General features: G+C 42.1%; 1 protein-coding gene and 1 long non-coding RNA gene across 9 annotated transcripts in view; one reads left to right on the forward strand and one right to left on the reverse strand.

Annotated features, from left to right (window-relative positions):
• Window positions 1–10029: 10029 nt before the first annotated feature.
• On the reverse strand, window positions 10030–16612 carry LOC148543026 (uncharacterized). Of its 2 annotated transcripts, none has more exons than XR_015871377.1 (4): window positions 16328–16612; window positions 15381–15488; window positions 14380–14512; window positions 10030–10579 (listed from the first exon to the last, which is right to left on the reverse strand). It is a non-coding gene; the product is annotated as an uncharacterized LOC148543026 (long non-coding RNA). The 2 variants fall into 2 exon arrangements; XR_015871379.1 differs by having other exon boundaries at window positions 10030–11216.
• Window positions 16463–18612, forward strand: part of PTPRK (protein tyrosine phosphatase receptor type K) — a 437401-nt gene continuing 435251 nt past the window's right edge. For 3 of the 7 annotated variants that reach the window (XM_088452086.1, XM_088452092.1, XM_088452102.1), the window contains exon 1: window positions 16464–16957. In XM_088452086.1, the coding sequence (XP_088308212.1) occupies window positions 16867–16957 (91 nt within the window). In that variant the 5' untranslated portion in view covers window positions 16464–16866. Of the gene's footprint in view, window positions 16958–18612 lie in introns of all 7 variants that reach the window. The other 4 variants (XM_088452079.1, XM_088452101.1, XM_088452097.1 and 1 more) reach the window with 2 other exon arrangements.

Consider the following 18612-nt stretch of genomic DNA (forward strand, 5'->3'; position numbering starts at 1 on the left):
CCCTACTGGGATTAAAGTGAGAGCTAACTGGACTGAAGAGGGGGTATTTTTCTGACTGCTCCTGTGGATTGCCATCAAGTGATTTGGGAGTAGTCGCTCTAATGTCTTTGTTTCTGTATTTAGAATAATGCATTTAGCAATGTGATTAATGAAGCACTGCTCCTAAAATACAAATTGTCTTAAACCAATAACATTCATGACATCTAGCAATTATTCTATGAGCCATGTTCCATTTTAATCAGCAGAAGCTGTTTGTGTGTCCTGTTCACGAACAAGACACATTTGATGGTAAAAAGTTGCATGCTACCGAGTCATGCCATGGCATGGCATGACTAGGTCTGTTAACACGCAAGGAAGTAAGATGTATGTGGACACATCTATATGTTTTACACAGGATGTAGTTAGGAGAACGGCGCAAGCCTGACACGGGGACATGGAATCTTGATGCCGGAATCTAGACAGACGCCATCCTGAACGAGGTAAGCCAGGGTGTCTTAGCTGTTAGCTGTGGGGGGGGAGTGTTAGGTTTAGGCAGCATAGTGGGGTTAGGTTTTGGGGGGGGTTAGAGTTAGGAACCCCTAGGGGGTTAGGCACTAAGGGGGAGGGTTAAGTTTAGGCACGAAGGGGGGAGACTTAGGTTTAGGCATTAATGGTGAGGGTTAGGGTTAGACTACAAGAAGGGAGGGTTACTCACCCGACCCTTGTCGTGATACCGACCATCAGGATGCCGTCGGTATTTTGACAGGAGGCATCACGACTGCACAATGTCCATTCTGAAGCTGGGTACACATGCATGCAGGTCCGATGGGCGATGTCATTCACGATGTGCGGGAGCGCGCATCATCAGCGACATTGAGTGTACACACTAGATGATGTTGCTAAAATGTCATCCAATCCGGCGAGATGACATATCATCAAGTGTGTATCGGCTATTATATTCATTCATTGTTAATGTACATTTTGGGACTGTGAACCTCTGGTACAGGTGTGCTAGTTGCAGTGTTCCCTGTTCCTAACGCTTGGAATGTATTACACCTGAGTCCTTATTTTTCTCTATTTTTTTTTTTACTTAGCTTCATTATCTGGTTTAGTATTTCCCACTGGAGATTTTAGATATTATTGACCAGATCAGGCCCCCTTCTTAAGGTTTAATAGATGATGTGAACAGTTTTATTTGCAGAGCTCCTAGGCCTACAGAAGTCTCAAGTAGCCAACTTCAGGTTGTCTTTATGTAATTTAATTTAGGAATTACTGCTTTATAGGTTAAATGTGTTTGCTTAGTCCACCCCAACATGATTGAGAATTCTGATTGTGAAGGTCGGCTCAGACTGCTAATGACGGGAGGCACCTGATCAATATTTATCTTCTATCTATATTACTGGCGATGGACTATGTTATGGTGCAAGAATATGAGGTTCTTTTGTTTAAGATGGGTTTTAATGGCACTTTTTTATTTTCAGAGCTGGTCATACCATCTAAAAGTGTATACAAATATAAATTCAGGCGCACAAATATTAAAAAACAAAAAAGGATGTAGTCTGGCATTGAATGTATGCACAGCTGTATTAAAACTGCAGACTATCGCTTTCAAACTCAGGATAGGATATACCTTTCCTACCAATAATGACACCAAATTTTTTTTTATAGAATACTAAAGCGCTGTCTGTAAAATAGGTTATTATTGCACAGATTTATTCACATATAAAAAACAACATGTACTGCTAAAAAGCAGTCGAATCAGGTGTTCCTGAAACATAAATATGTATATATCCCTATGGTTAGTGTCAAAAGTAACAAGCAAATATAGACACAATCTAAAATAAGTCGTAGCAGTTCCAGACGCTGTTTGACAGCAGAGAATGATTTATACAAAATTGTCACATAGTGGCAGGTATGGTTACATGAAAAAGTTACTCCAATGTCCCATTCAGTGGGAATATGCTCTTATATTCTGTCTTCCCTAGTATGGTAGAAGGAGCACAACTTGTTAACATCCACGGATCAGATATGAAATTTGATCAAACTGTATGCTAACGATACTGGATCAGAACCTCTATACACACCTTCCTATACCTTCTAATGTCCTGCCTATACCTTCTGAGGATGACGCTAAATTGCGTACGCAGTCATACCATAAATAAAGACTTAGATGTGGAATCTGTGGTTCCAAAGCACAAGTGTTATTCAGGTAAAAGTTCAGACAGTTACACGCAATTGATGAAGACACAATTTAGGCGCAAAAGGAAATTATACAGACCCCAAGTACAGTATACATACGCAGGCGCTTCCGGACCCGGAGATAGGCATCAGCAAGAGACCCCTAGTCATACAGCGTTCAGCACGAAGACTAAGAATCAGCGTTCGAGCACACATATTTATACCCCCCAGAATAAACAGGACAATAGGGAAGTCTGTTGCTGATATCATTGGTTCCCAGGGAGAAGCATCTGTTACAGCACATTTAACAGGCTGGTTCAAACAGACTCTCCCTGCCTCTAACAGCTGGGGATCTTCCTCTTCACGCCCCCTGCAACATCCTAACAGTTGTTCCTAAAATATACATTTTATTGCTTGTAGGCTCTGCGATCCATAACTCGAGAATGCATGATGCGATCTCCTCACCGATAACATCGGAATACTGTAAAATGAGTACGCATCAGTACAACTCCAAACACGACTTGTTTAGCATGTATAATACCTTAGTTATCAAATATCTTTATTTCTCAGCATTTAACTAACTGAACCAACTTAAATCATACACTTTAAAGCTTATTGAACCTTATGTGTGAATATGTAAAGTGTGGGTATTGAGGGTTTGATATAAGGACGCTAGTTAACTTGGGGCAGATGCGTGCGCATAAAGCTAATAAAACAGCAGTTTCATACAAAGTCCTATGCATTCGCTAATATGCGACTAGTTAACAGCGCTATTGTATGTATTAATGTGCGTATGGGAAATGGTGAAAAATGCAATCGCATGGTGCTATTAGTATTATCGCCACATGTACTAAAGTGTGAGTTTTTCTACAATGGCGCTTAGGCAGCCATTCGCAAAATGGCGTCTTGCGATCTCATTTTCAAGATGGCGTCTTGCGGCCATTCGCAAGATGGCGTCGCCGCGATTATATTTTAAACTGAACTTGTCTCAGCCAATTATTCAGCTTCGACAATGCTTGTGTTAAATCCTCCCCTTTGATGAGGGGGGGAAAGCACGTAATAAACCAGAGATGCGGTAGTTAAAAAATGTGGTGCACTCACATTTAAATTAAGTCCTTCTAATGGAATGATCTTTGTAGATGTTTGATTTCAAACATATCCAGTTCGATACTGCTACTCACTGGTATCCCGCCAAGATGGAGCTAGCACAGAGTAGTGTGATCACACAGAATGTCTTATCCACCGTATTCACTTCAACACCTTCAAACAGATCAGCGACTTCCTCAGGAAGTAAGAGGTGTGAACCAGGCTGAACCAGCGTAGGGTCCTTCTATCATAGCACAAATATTAATCAGTAATTTATAACTCTCAATGATCACTTATCAAAAAAGCAGCTCCCAATTCCAAGAGTTTCCAAATAAATAAGAGAGATTGTCCAAGTACTGAGCCCTGAGGACTCAACACTTGGACGTTCTCTGATTTATTTGGAATCCCTTGGAAGTCTTTATTCACTGCTAATCCTGTTAAACATACTTACCTGTGATATTGGTGCGCTCCCTCCCCCACTGCCGAATATAAAGGAACACATTGCAGCTGTCAGTCCCCCGTCTGGTGCTGTACCCACCATCCGAAAACAACTTGGTGAAAGAACATCAGTGCTTGGAGGGGGAGGTAAAGGTAAGCGCTGGTCACTAATATAAGAACTGAGACTAAGCAGGCAATGTAAATACAAAGTAAAATTTACCCAAGGAGCTACTTTACCAATCGCATTATCATAAACCAGGGGTATGGATTACCCTTTTTTTCAACTATATTGGAATATTTCTAAATTTTTTTAATAGCCGCTGCAAGTGATGTGATGAACGGATACAATATTGACACATTTTTTCCTTGTATTTCTAAAAACGCTATTAAGGGAGTTTGACTGTTTTATGTAAAGAGAATGTTTTAACATTTGATGTTTTGTAATGCTGGTATTTTACTATGTGATATTGTTAAATCTTTAAATATAATAATTAAGCGCTCTCTTTGCGACATATATAAAACAGCAGTGGCAACCATGCTTCTTTTTGATGTTTGCATTGGTGAGAGTTCAATGTTATGAAAAAGTGTTCTAAGGGGTAGATTTACTAACCGTCGGTTTTGAGTCCATTTCAAATCCAACGTTCAGCAATGGGTATCAACGTCGCAATGCAGTCTAAAAAACAGCATCTACTATTCATCGGTTTTGACTGTCATTTGCAATACGACTTTGTTGACCGTCAGTTTTCAAACCCCTGCACCACAGCAGATCTGGCAAGTCCGTAGTCAATCTGCTGCGGAGGTGAAGTACTGAACAAATGTGAATAAATATGAAGAAAATAAAGAGTGTGGGGTTCCCCTCAAAATCCAAAACCAGCATCGGGACTCTGAACTTAGGCTGGTATTGGAACATGGGGGTTAAAAATGGCATGGGGTTCAACCAGCACCAGGCTGAACGAGCGTGGGGTCCTTCTATCATAACAGCAACCAGCCAGGAACTGGCCAGGCCAGAGCTTGAATCCTTAGGGAAGTGGGGACTCCTCCTCCTCTAGGACAGCCAGTCCTAGGCCGAAAGCTCTTCTCCGCATTGTGTCAGCCCACCATCTGGTTCAGTCTGGTGCTAGTTACTGAAATATAATGGGAGCCAAGTCATTTTTTTTTCCATTTTCCAAAATCACCCTAGGCTCATTGGCTCAGGGCTGGTTATGGATTGGGGCCCACACTTGTTTCCCCCTATATTTAACCATTTATTCATGAGACAGGTCTATTGTTTGTGCAGATATGCCATCTTTTATGATCAGTTTGCTAACCTACCATTAGTAAATCTGAGCATTTACTTCTCTATGTAAAAACATTTATAGTTGCTCTATTGTTGTAAACTGTTCGGAAGTTGGTATATTGCCATTGGTTTTGACTTTAGTAAATGGTCTGTTTGCACACCTGACAGAAAAATAACCAATAAAACCCCAAAATCAACCATTAGTAAATCTGCGGCTCTTGTACATGTCTATGTAAAAACCTTGATAGTTGCTCGGATGTTCTAAACTGTTCTAAAGTCGGTATTTTGGTAGTTTTGCCGTCGGTTTTGACTTCAGTAAATGGTCGGTTTGCAAAACCCATGGAAAAACTATCAATAAACCCCCCAAAATTGAAATTTTGTAAATAGGAAAACCCCTAAAGCTGGGTACACATCAGACAATGTGTACCCAGCCCGATGTGGCGACGTGACCTGGCATGCGCCAAGTGCGTACTCATGTGTCTTTAGAATGTAGAGCTCAGTGGGACCGGAGATTAAATCTTTTGACGATAATGCTCATAAACCAGGTATATTCTTATGGTGTAATCCCGTATTACACCATACCTGGTTTATAAGCATTATCGTCAAATGATTTCATCCTGGTCCCACTGAGCCCTACCTTCTAAAGACACAGGAATACAAGAATTATCCAAATCAGGACTGCACAGAGCTGCAGGAATTCTACCACCCTGGGATTCCTCCTGTCAAAGGGTATGGACATTTGCATTTGGACACAGTAATTTAATTTCAAATACCTACCTGTAGGTCAGGCTTGATCTCTCAACCAGTGACTCTCATTACAATAATACGTTTTGGGTGTCAGGACTGCATCGCATACATACATACATACATACCAACAATTTTATTCTTACTTTTCTTTTACTAGTTTTGTATCTATATAGAATTTTATTGGATGCTATAAATTTTATTTAATTGTGTTTCTCTAGCAGCTTCCATAGATACTTGGATCTACCCTGTGAGCCTGATTCAGAGTTGCACACTATCTTGATGCCATGAGCAAGTGGCCAATGTTTTTAGTCTGCATATGCGTCTGAGTTGCATTGGACATGCGCCTGATGGTTGCAGACAAAAACCGCAAAACAAATTTGGATACAGAAAGGCAATTTCATTTGAAATTTCTGGGTGTTAACTAGGGGTGGCTAACCAGACGTTGGCATGTCGCTGTCAGCGACTGCATCTTAAGTCCCAGTTGCACTGACCCTGGCAGCCATGTTAACATGGGTAAATTGCACCTGCCATAGGGCTGGTGCAATCTCTGATGGTTCATCCAAATCAATACACACAGCGGTGCAGCCGGTGGATGTTTCTGCATAAACCACATTGGCTGTGGCATTAGCAAAAAGATGCAGTCACGCTGCACCAAAAGATGCAGTCATGGCTGTAATATCGTGCACCTTTGAATCAGGCCCTGTGTCTCCTGCTAAGGTTAATTTGGCCTCTAGACCGACTGCTGTTGATGCATTGTTGATTCATGAGTTTGGCATGCCATTAGCTAAATACCAGTTAAGCTAGGTCTAGGGCTAGTACTGTGTGGCTTGCAGTGGGCCGCAAGATTTCAGGACACACTTGTTCAGGAGCAACACAACCACTTCAGTTGCATTTGCCATTTTTTCTGACCCTCAAATTATGGAGCTAGGTCTATGGAAGGCAGCTTGCTAACTAGAAGGACATAATTTGGCTTGAAAAGATAAAGTAGACCCTCAGCAGTTTGGTTTTATCTCTCGCTGAGTTATTCATGTGCTTTCCCATGTCCCATTTTTATTCATACCTTCCCCTTTGTGCCTTTATCTATCTGGACACTGCTATTGTTAATCTAAACTTTCTTCAATGAATATAATTACTTTTATTTTTTATTAACTCACCAATTTTTTCACCCCCTTGGTCTGGGTACTAGCTTTGATTGTAAGGACGTTTGGATAGTTGGCCATTCATTTGTGCTTTGCGTGGCAAAGTGGACTGCAGCTTTTGACAGATCTGCGTCTCCAGGGTTGGCAAGGATTCGCTGGTTAGGTTTCGAACTTTAATGGTTCCTTTAATTTTATTAATTTTCTTATCTCTATTTTTCTCCTGATGGAATGATCTTATCGCCTTTAAACACTGTTTTTTTAAATATGAAGTCTCCTTTGATCAATAAAAATTAATTTTATATTTATTTATTTAATAAGAATGTATTATTTTTTTAATAAGCATGTATTACTATTACTATGAAATACCTTTTACATATTTATTATGAGCATTAATGCACTCTCTTCTTCTCCCGAAAAGACACATTGGAGAATCTACATCTCCTATTGAATCTTCTTTAAGAATGATTCCACTCCTGACATATTTTTATGAATGACCAGAAAAATTGGAAAACCGTCACCAGCACTTAAAATGGCCGCAACATCACTTCCGGGAACTACTATCTACAGGACAGTCGGGGAAAACTATTAAGATGCAACACATACGGCAAACCGGAAATCAAGTCCGCGGCAACTTCCGGTTGCGGCAAAATATTACATTACCTTCATTTCAGTAGGAGTCAGCATTAGGACTGCCACATCGAGGGATAGCCCGGCAATCAGTTTGACATTTATGCTGGAGTTCTAATGTAGAGAACCAACCTCATGAGACTATAGTGTATTATCTACATTGCAGTTTAGGGAATGCCCCACTAACGGGATCACACAGGAAGTACTCACCACTTCCCTTACTTAAGGCCATGCATCCCACACACCATGCATCCCACACACCAACCATGCCTTGATGAAGACCGGTTGGTCGAAACGCTTCGGCGGCAGGTGTGTGGACCACTAAAGAACTCCCCAGGATCCTTATATGCTTTGAGACCCTCTGTGTGCAACCCCCTAGAAATATCAGAATTTTTGGGGGGAGCCGGTGACCTAGGGGTCCCACTGCACACTACCTGGGTACATTCTTATTGATTCATTTATTTATGCTCTTTTCCCTTATAAGGGTTAGTGTGATCTTATTGATCTTATACAGATCCTGATTGATAACACTGTTTTTTTAACCATCACGCTATATGCAAAAGAAGCTTTTGTTTGGATATATGTGAAAAGTACATTTTAATGTTATATATAAAGAATAAATTTCGTTTTAATTCTACAATTACTTTTCTCCTGTCTGTTGATCTGAGTGCTAGCAGCACCTGTCTCACACCCATGCTTTATACAGTGGTGGGCGTCTTGGCATAGAGCTGCAGTTGCCGTGCAACTGCATTCATTAGCATATTTTCACAGCGAGCAGGGTACGTGTGAACCAACCTGAATCAGGCCCATTATTCCTTCCCTTGTGAGGGATGAGCAGCCTAGTGTGGCAATGCACAGGCCATGTCTCCTCCCTGACCCCCTCCTTACAGTCTAAGGCAAGGTTTGTTGTTACCCGCTCAGGACTGAATTTGAAGAGCTGCTACACAAGCCAACTGCCACAATTTCCTAGAGGCAGCAACACAGGGTCACAGTAGAAGCAGCAGCACAGATCAGTTAAATGTGTGTGTTTGGGGGGGGGGGGCTTGAGGAATGGGGTGGGGAGGCTAAAAGGTTCAGTGTGGGAAACAAATAAGTATGAGGTACATTTTGAGTGGGCTGTATTATGAGGTGAAGGGGTTCATTCTTTAATAGAGTTAATTAATGGGAAGTGGTTATTTTGATTAGACTGAGGGAGGTAATGTGGAGTTTAATGAATATGAATCAATGATTAATAATGAGGAAAGTGAGTTAGGGGCAAATTAATGATGAGGGAATGATATTGGACCTGATTCATTACGGATCGCAACTGTGATTATGCATGCAGACCCACTGCGAAAATATGCTAATGTTTGCAATTGCAATGCCATCGCAGCCCAACATAAGGATGCCCACTTCCCCTTACTCACATCTGTAATACTTAGCAAAACCATCGGTAACATCGAGTACCATCGGACACTCACACACAATTGCACAAGGTCAGATCTATCTCAGAAATTGCCAACCTCGTTGCACACAGTGGGAGCTCAAACTGCGTATACCATCGCAGTGGCAAATGTATGCACACCCCTGTAACGGAGTTCAAACGCATTGACACGCTAGCGTTTCGCCAACCATCCCTGTCACCACCCCCAAACGGTCACTTCCTGTCAATCACTCTGCAATGGGTCGCAGTGTGCCCTCTGCGAATTGCAGTGAATACACATGCGCAGAATGCAACAATCGCCCGTCTGCATGCGTAGTCGCAGTTGCGATCCGTAATGAATCAGGCCCATTGTGTGTTGGCCACAAAATACTCTGCATTGCATGACTGTCTCCAAAATGCTCTCTGTGGTGTATGACATTCATTCTCAAAAATGCTCTATGTGGTGTATGGCATTCATTCTCAAATGTGCTCTCTGTGGTTTATGGTGGTCTCAAAAATGTTCTCTGGGTGATATATGCAGTTTAAAAATGTTCTATGCTTTGTATGGCTCTCTAAAATGCTCTCTTAGTTGTATGGTGGTCTTGAAAATACTCTGTGTTGTATGGCGGTATCAAAAATGCTTTCTGTGTTGTATGGTGGACTCAAAGATGCTTTCTATATTGTATGGCAGTCAGTGAAATATGCTCTGTATTGCATGGTGGTCACAATAATGTTCTTTTATTGTATGGCTGTCATGAGTGTAGTCTGTATTGTATGGCGGTAAATTGTGTGTTTTCTGTATAGTATGTTTGTCTATAGAAGGCTCTCAGTTTTGATGGCAGTCGCCAGGAGGCAATCTGCATTAAATAAGGTTCCTTTTCTGTGCATGATCATATAGAGTAAATTGATAATTGTGCATTATTTAACATGCTTAATGTATTGTATATTTATATGTAATTGGAGACAATTCTTTGAACATAAATTTCTGCCATGCAAATTAAATATTGACATAGCGATCATTTCTACCACATAAATGCAAATTCCTGTTTTCCCCAGCACTGTTCTTCCCTCCAATGTATTAATTTTTATTGCACAAGAAATTAGGGATTGAAAAAATTGTATGTTTTATTTGTAACATTACTATTTAACAGGTCTGTTGGAAAAATATATTTAATTAACTATGAGGCACTTAAAAGGAGGGGGCAATATTCAGCAATTTAGAGGCGCCCAAACAAAATTATATATGGTCTCCCCATTCTAAAAACATTATGGCGCCCCTGAGAAACAGTACAATTAAAATGTCAAACATGCAGATAAAAATGTATGCATATGAAGCAATGGTAAAAAGCACTGACAATGCAGGTAGAAATTACAATGGTATGAAGATAAAATGACAATGGCACAGGAATGATATAGAAAGATGTGTAGAAAAACGAAAAACAATCAATAAGTAAGCAAAGTGGTAACTCCTTGCAATCTAAGCAGGGAGTTCATTAAGAAATGTCCCGGATATGGAAAAAGCAGGTGTTTGAGTTGGAGGTCGACAAAACGCACAACAGTTTGTTAAAAGTAGTCCCACAGTAGCAGAGATTTCAGGTTGAATGTTCTCCTTCTGTAAACTCCAGTAAAACTCAGAATTATGCTTTAAATCTAATAACACTGAACAAATTCACCACACAGCCAAACTGCTTGCAACTTAAGATGAGGCTGGAAAATGATAAGATATACTGTAAACAAGGGAGAGACTGCAGAAAAAATACATGTAAATACCATATGCATCAACAACACTAGAGAGCACTCCACTCCCTAAAAGTCCCACCCATTGCCCAGCGGCAGTGTTTACACGTCTCTTTCTTACCCACTATAACAGGTAAAGGTTTGCTGGGTGAGATATTGCTGAGAGACAGTTCAGGGAGAGTACTCTCGCTTTCCAATTCTGGGGTATGGGGCTTAGGCCAAGTACACATCAGGCAATATATATTGTTCCAATGCGGATCGGAACAATATATTGTCCATATCGCTCTGTGGGTACTCTCAATCATACTGTCACAAACCGTGCTAGAGACCTCCATCTCAGACCCCCTACATCTTCCCATGCGGCTGTGCCATCACTACCCGCTGAGCCGTCGGCCTGTTGTTCCGGTGATCTCCGATGCGAGTCCTCCGCCTGAGGATCGTCTGCACCATCCCCGCTGTTGCCTGTGTCTCTCTGCCGCAGATCCATGCGTGCACGGTGTGCCAGTATGCAAGTTTTCTGGAAAACGGCCATCTTGGGCCAGGTCACGTGATACTAGTGCATCCAGTCAGCAGCCGTCTCAAGTTTCTTCAGCCAATCCGCTTCATCCTGATGGTATAAAAGACCTTCCTGTAACACATGCTGGTTGCCAGTGCAACAATGTCCATTGCTGCTGCATGACTTATGTTCCTGAGTGTGAAACCTATGCTTCCTAGCATGGCTAGGCTGATTCTCACTTAATACCTATGTTCCTGAGTTTCCTGTGTGTTACTCCAGTCCGGAGTCATATTCCAAGTGCTTCAAAGTTCATTCCACGTTACTCCAGTCCGTAGTCATATTCCAAGTGCTTCAAAGTTCATTCCACGTTACTCCAGTCCGGAGTCATATTCCAAGTTCATTCCACGTTACTCCAGTCCGGAGTCAAATTCCAAGTTCATTCCACGATACTCCAGTCCGGAGTCATATTCCAAGTTCTACAAGTTAAATCCTCGTTGCTCCAGTCCGGAGTCAAAGTCTATTATTCAAGTTCATTCAGTTCCAAGTCTACAGTTTCTTCCTAAAGTTCCTTTCCAAGTCCAGTGACTATTCAGAGACTTTTGTTTTACAGATTTATTCAGTATCTTCTAGTTGCGATCTCTCTCCACAGAGGACTATATTATAACATCTTATATCACAGTCTCCTATATTACTGTATGAGCAGAAACTACATTAAACCATCCAGTTTCAACTACCTGTTGGTTCAGGTGCCTCTGTCTTACAACCCAGTTCGAGTACACAACCCCAAGTTCCCAGTCCATGACACATACGTTCACATGCATAGTCAGCAACGTAGTCCCATCTGATGTGCTTTTCGTCAGATGGGACAACGTTGCTGACGACGGCATACAGGTGAATATTGGATGGAAGGGTATATTGCGCGGTTGTGCATTGGATTGTGCAGTGTGTACAGCCACCAGATATATCCTTCCATCGGGCATCGGGTGGGTTACACGTCGTTCTGATTTGTACCGGGCCTTAGTCAATCTTCTGATTCCCGGCTGCTTAGCCTGTTGTGTCCTATACAGGCGTGGTAGAGCTCGCATGGTGATCATCTCACTCCTGCTGGTATACCACATCAGATGGCCATGGATAACTCCCAATGGATTAACTGTGGTTGTGAGGTCAGTGGTGAGTATTGGTAAATTCTGCGCCAAGTTGTAATGCTGCAGTCAATTGCTGTAGTCCCACTGAATGATATATATCCCCAATCTAGTAGCAGAACTGCAACTTCAATGTCAGCCAATTCAACAATAATCCAGCTTCCCCAATTCTCCTCCTTTTATCATCCTGTCCCCTTATTGACACCCACTGGATGTAAAGGTTGAAAACTCCTGGAGAAGATATGGGCCTTTGAATAATATGGACTCGGAGACATGACTTGTCCGTAGCAGCAGGGGGGAGGAGGATTGCAGAGCCGTGGAATGACCCCAGGCATTCCAGATACCCTAGGCATTTGTTTAGAATGCCTATGCCTAGGGCCGGCTCTGTAGAAGTTTTTCACAGAAGTGAAAGACTTCTCCTGTGGAAGAATACACTGCACGTGCGCACAGTGTCAACTTCCGCCACCAGCTGGAGGCTGCAGGAGAGAAATCAAAAGATCTCTCTTCTGCTCCTAAGCCTCCATAGTCTTAAAGCCGTTTACAACATCTGAAGGTACATAGGGCCGAGATAGTAGTCCCCAATGATAATAAAGGGGACTGCGATCTTGATACACAGGCCCCTTACTCTGTTATCTCACTATATTTCTTACCATATTTTGTCTATTTCCACTACTAATTTGGATGATATTCTGATACATTTTTTCTATCTGTGTTTTTTTGTTTGTTTGTGGTCTATAAATTTTAGGAGATCATAAATAAATGTTATATTTTATCAAGTGGCTCACCGTTAGTCTTTCCCCCCAATTTTTTTTATAATACTGTCCATCATCACTCTATCTAGGGAAGGGATGGGGAACCTCCTGCCCGGGGGCCGTATATGACCCGTGGAATCATTTGTTTTGGCACTCTGAGCTTTGTTTTTGTTAGCCTCATCTGGCTAGCAGGGTGCCTAGAATGGCACCCTGCAGCCAGAATCTATGCAGCAGTGCCATCTGGAACATCCTTAGGATGCTTCAGACGGTCACACCGCTGCTCTTACAGCTCCCCGGAGCACCATCAGGATGTTCCAGGCATCGCTGGAATCATCATCGATTGTGGCCCCGCCCCGTGTGATGTCACGCAAAGGGGTCGTGGCCTGCACCGCGCCCGCAAATAATGTTGCACATATCAAAATGACCCTCGGCAGAAAAAAGATTCCCCACCCCTGATCTAGGGCATACCTCCACCTCTATATCCACCTAGAAACTTATAATATCAGAATTCATCTGTAATTATAGTGATAATATACAAGGTGTTTTTAATTACCTTTCTTATAATAAACTCACCCACTACCAGTGCTAAACAACACTCTTTGTATCTGTAGGGTCCCTTGACATGCGCCCCCCCTCCTCATAAGGGTCATATCAAAGGACCCTGCAAGCACAAAATGTGGTGCTTAGTACTGGTCGTGTGGGAGTTTAATATTAAGATAGGTAATGCTAGTACCTCCATCCCAAACTTTCTATAATGATGATAGACAAGGATTTGTTTTTGTGATTTTTGCTGCAGATTAATGGTGCATACACACGATCAGATTTTTCCTTCAGATATGAACGATAACGATTTAAAAATCGTTCAGTCGTTCATATCTGAAGGAAAATCGTTCATATCTGACATGCCTGAACGATGGACGATCAACGATGCGCGTTCCCGTTTGTCAGATAACGATATCTGACATCTGATGTGTTTGCAGTCAGACTTGGACGATTCCATTCATTTTAATGCAGTCAAAAATCGTTCAATCGTTCAAATCGTTCAAATCATTCAAAACTTTGGTAAAATCGTTCAAATCGTTAAATTGTTCAATCGTTCATCTGACAAATCTGTCAAGTCTGACAAATCTGACCGTGTGTATGCTCCATTAAAGCAGTATTTTTTCAAAAGGCAAAATATATCATTTTCAATCCAACATGCCATGTTTTGCCTTCAAGAAAGCCAGCCACAATAAACCAACTTCAATAAATATTCCCCAAGGAATGTTGAGCACATACTACTACAACAAACTTGAAAATATGACTATAAATGTAATTGTCTATGCTCCCTGGACGGATGAGGAATAGTCAAAATGTAAAAGATTACATATAACTGCTCACCTATTAATGGTGAGATCATCTGCTTAGTAAAGTAGTGAAATCTCCCAGCTATTTTGCTTTGTTCTTTTGATTCCTTGGACTAGATATTGTAAGCGGATGCTTCTGCAAGTCGTTGATTCTTGATGGTTTTAACCTCGAAATTTAAAACAGCAATAATTGTAAATTGAAAAGCAGACATTTTACTGCATTTTAAAATATTGACATTTAAAATACAAGGACTTTTTAATACTAGCCACTAGCATTTGTTCTAATTCTCTACCTGGAATAGTTGGCCCTCTTGTACAGTATAGAAGATTATGTGGCCTATGTATCAAGCAGTGAAAAGCGTGGAAAACGGGACCAGTGGATAAGTTGCCCATAGCAACAAATCAGCTCCTATCTATTATTTTATAGACTGTACTTGATAAATGCTACTTCAAAGCTGATTGGTTGCTATGGGCAACATCTCCACTGTTCTACTTCTTCATGCTTTTCACTGCTTGATATATAAACCCTTATATTATTTGGGTGAATACATTCTAAGCATTTATCATACAGATCGATTCATCTAAATTTTTACAATTTAGGTATGTACTAGGAATTGTGGAAGAGTTGCATTTTTTTTTCAATATTCATCGCAATGGGAATAATCAACTTTTACATTATCCCTGCTACAGTATGTACTAAATATAACTTGCAGGTACAGTGGTAGCAATAACCACTGTCCCTGTGAGTTACATCCCCGGGGTAATGATGAAGTCTTTCACATTGTTGAAAGACTCCACCTGGGAAACTGACACTGCCCACGCATAATTCCAATGATAGTGGGTACATACTCAAGCTACGAACATGCTGCTAAATGAACTGCAGAACAGCTCAATAGTCATATGTAAAATAATCTATAAATATGAACACTAGTCAAAAGAGAATACAGAAAAACGACTGCCAGAAAAAGCAGTATTATCCTACTAACAGGAGAGGTCCCGCAAAGATACTTTCACACTGAGAAAATGAGTACTTACTGTGGTTGGAGCTTGCATTTAACCAAAGCAATTTTGTATTTATGTGATGCCAATTAGAATTGTAAACCAGGTCTACATAAATGAAATCGGCCTTCATCAGTCTTGCATCTGTTTTAAAAAAATAAATAAAAACCCTTTAGCCAAATGTAAACCACAAATGCAAGAAAACTTTTGCTAGGAATCATTTAAAAATGTTTGATTGCTATGTCTACATTTATCACCAAAGTATTTTTAAAATAGGTAGACAGGGCAGTACTTATTTTACGAAATACTTAACCAGCTCCTATGTGTATATACCAGCAGTAAATGTATTTTCTATTATATTTATGTTTCTGAGCAGGTCATACACATTCTCAGGGACTCACCCTACATGTTAGGGGTAACACATCTCACACCTCCTGAGAGATCCTCAGCCAGGCTGCTGTCCTCCAGCAATATTAGTAATATCTATGTCTGACTCCCCTGACCATCCTTCTCTACTCATCAGACAGAGCAGCAGCTAGGGTGTTATCATACAGACAGCTCCGACCACACACACATCTCCCAGAATATGTACAGAGACAGCTCCCACCAAAGCCATCTACTTTCTCTGCTCACTTGTCCATTTACTTCCTAGGTCCCGGTTCTCACAGCAGCATCAGTGTGATTTTATTATGTCAGATTCATTACAACAAGTAACCTTTCTCTAGGTATAATATATAGTACAGTAATAAGCTGTGCAGATGGAGGCAGCCTGTAAGCCGTGTGTAGTGAGTGTGCGGTCAGTGTGAGTGTGCGGTCAGTGTACAGTGTAAGAGTATGAGTGTGCGGTCAGTGTACAGTGTGAGAATATGAGTGTATACTGTCAGTTTATGAGTGTGCGATCCGTGTGTATAATGAGTGTAGTAATTAGTGTGCAGTATGTGTAGCCCGGCCGCATTATGATGCCAGCAGTACCCCCGACTCACACGCCAGGTACCGGCTCAGTCAGTCAGTTACAGCCGGGCGCCGCCGCCGCAGCTCTTGTTTCTCTGTAGCTTGCTCGCACTCCCCACCTCCCGTGTCCCACAGGCGGCTGTCTCCGCCTCCTCCTCTTCCTCCCCGCATCCACCAGGTAACCGGTCACTGTATCAGTATAGCGACACTCCGCTGCCCAGCTCCTCTCACAGCTACACTCTCCCACCTTCAGCTGCAGTTCCCAGCTCGGCGCCAGTAGGAGGCGCTGCGCTATCCCCGGGGATCAGACATTTCCGAGAGGGGTGAGTGCGGTGTAGGGGTGACGTCAGGACGCCTCCTCCTCCCCCAGCCGAGCCCCTGAAAGTAACTCTGGAGTCTGGACTAGGGAGTGATAGGAGTCGCCGGGCATGGAGAGCCCTGACCGCGGAGCGGCTGGTACAGCTCGGGCTGCCGTATTCCCCGTGTGATCTTCTCGGCTCCGGAGCTGCCACTGGGGATTTGTCTGTGTGTTCGGATCCTCACCTGTGAAACTTGTCTGCGCCTTTTGGAAATGATAAAGATGGACGGCGTCCGTGCGGGGCTTGTGTTGCTGCTCCTGCTCCCCCCGGTGCTGGCATCGCTGCACGGCCAGTTGTCTTCAGGTGAGTGCGCTGCTTCCCATAGCGGAGTCCACTGATTGTTCTCCGGGGCAGGGCGAGCGGCTCCCTGATCCCTGTGTGTGGGGCCCTGCTCTCCGCTGTCCCCTACTCTCTCCTGGGAGACTCCGCAAAACTTTCCTATGTGTATGTCCTGCCTGGGGCCCCTCGCTCACCACCACAGCCTGCCGGCAGGGGCTCCGCTGACCCTGGGAACTTTCAAGTAGATGGGGAAGGGTAGTGTAGTGGTTTGGGCCGGGGGCTCCCGTACCCCCAGGCTGTCGGCTTTTAGAGACCTTATAGGTGTCTGTGGTTCTCCACCCGGCTGCGGGCAGCCAGAGTAGGCGCAGCCCAGGTGTCCTACTCTATTTAGTGATTCCTTTGTTCCCATTCTTAAGGTATTTCCTTCTTCACCCGTACAAGTACCCATATACCTGGTGCTGTCTTTCTCCGCTCCTCTGATTAGTGTTATCAGTGTGTTTGTAAAAGTGTGATTTATACCTCCATGTTTGTTTATATTAGCTGCTGTGATTTCCATGTTTGTAGCTAATGCCGACATTATATATATATATATATATATATATATATATATATATATATATATATATATATTTTCATATTTTTTTTATCATTATCACGATCGTTTCATTGTTTTACTGTTGTCTCAGTTTAAAGGCGAGATCATTATTTTATAGTCTCCTTTTTTTTTTTTCTTTCCCCCAACATGTTTTGCAAAGTCCTCTTTGGCAGAATTTTGTGTTCCTAGAGGAAGTGGGGACTCTGCCCCCCTCCCCCGGCTCCTGTGAGAGTATCAGTTTACACACAGTCACTCTCAGCTCTGGCTGTGCAGATACCGCTGAGTTTCCTGCGGGTGACTGTGCTGCACTTTACCTGTTGCACTTGTGTAGTTATATTGTGTACACGTTAAGCACAACTTATTGTTTTATGCTGTATATTTATTTACAACTTGAGCATTTATATATCTCTGTAAGTGAAGTTCCTGTGTACTTGTAAAACTTGTGCGGTGCGTCGGGGCCGATGGCACAGCTCGCAGCGCCTAGGACTCCTGCACTCAGTATAACATCTAACGCTGACTTTAGACATCTCTAAGCAAAATGCAATCGTTTATTCCTAGGCGCTCACAGCCAGAGCCAAGTAGGTGAGTTGGCAATTTTAGAATAATTGCTTCTCTCTGAAAATTCCCCTGTAGTGATCAAAAAGTATAACAAAAACTTATTGCTCAGCTTCTAAAAAAAAAAAGACACATACACAGCTGAAAGCTTCGATTAGCAGCGAGCTGAGATATTCCTTCTAGCACTGAGAATGCTTTCTTGGTAGAGAGATGCTGGCTGTCTGTGTGCTCACACTGCCTCCATGCAGACATTGCTCTAAACTGCGGGAACAAAGGATTATAGGTCTTTTGTGGTAAAATAGTACAAATATGGATGTGAAAATTAAGCAGGTAGCTTACGGTTAGTATGCTTTTAAGTGCAAATTAGCCATCTACAATTGTATAGGCTGGTTGAGCCCCCATATTTTGCTACAGTGCAATTATTAAGTAGTTGGTTTAATAAAAATAATGCTTGTAAGCTAAATGAAAATAAATGGAATCTCATTGTTTTAATTTAACAATCATATTGCAGTTATCCAATGTTTTCTTA

The sequence above is a fragment of the Taudactylus pleione genome, unplaced genomic scaffold (genome assembly GCF_031769625.1).
Source record: "Taudactylus pleione unplaced genomic scaffold, aTauple2 ptg000006l, whole genome shotgun sequence".
NCBI classification, from domain to species: Eukaryota; Metazoa; Chordata; class Amphibia; order Anura; family Myobatrachidae; genus Taudactylus; species Taudactylus pleione.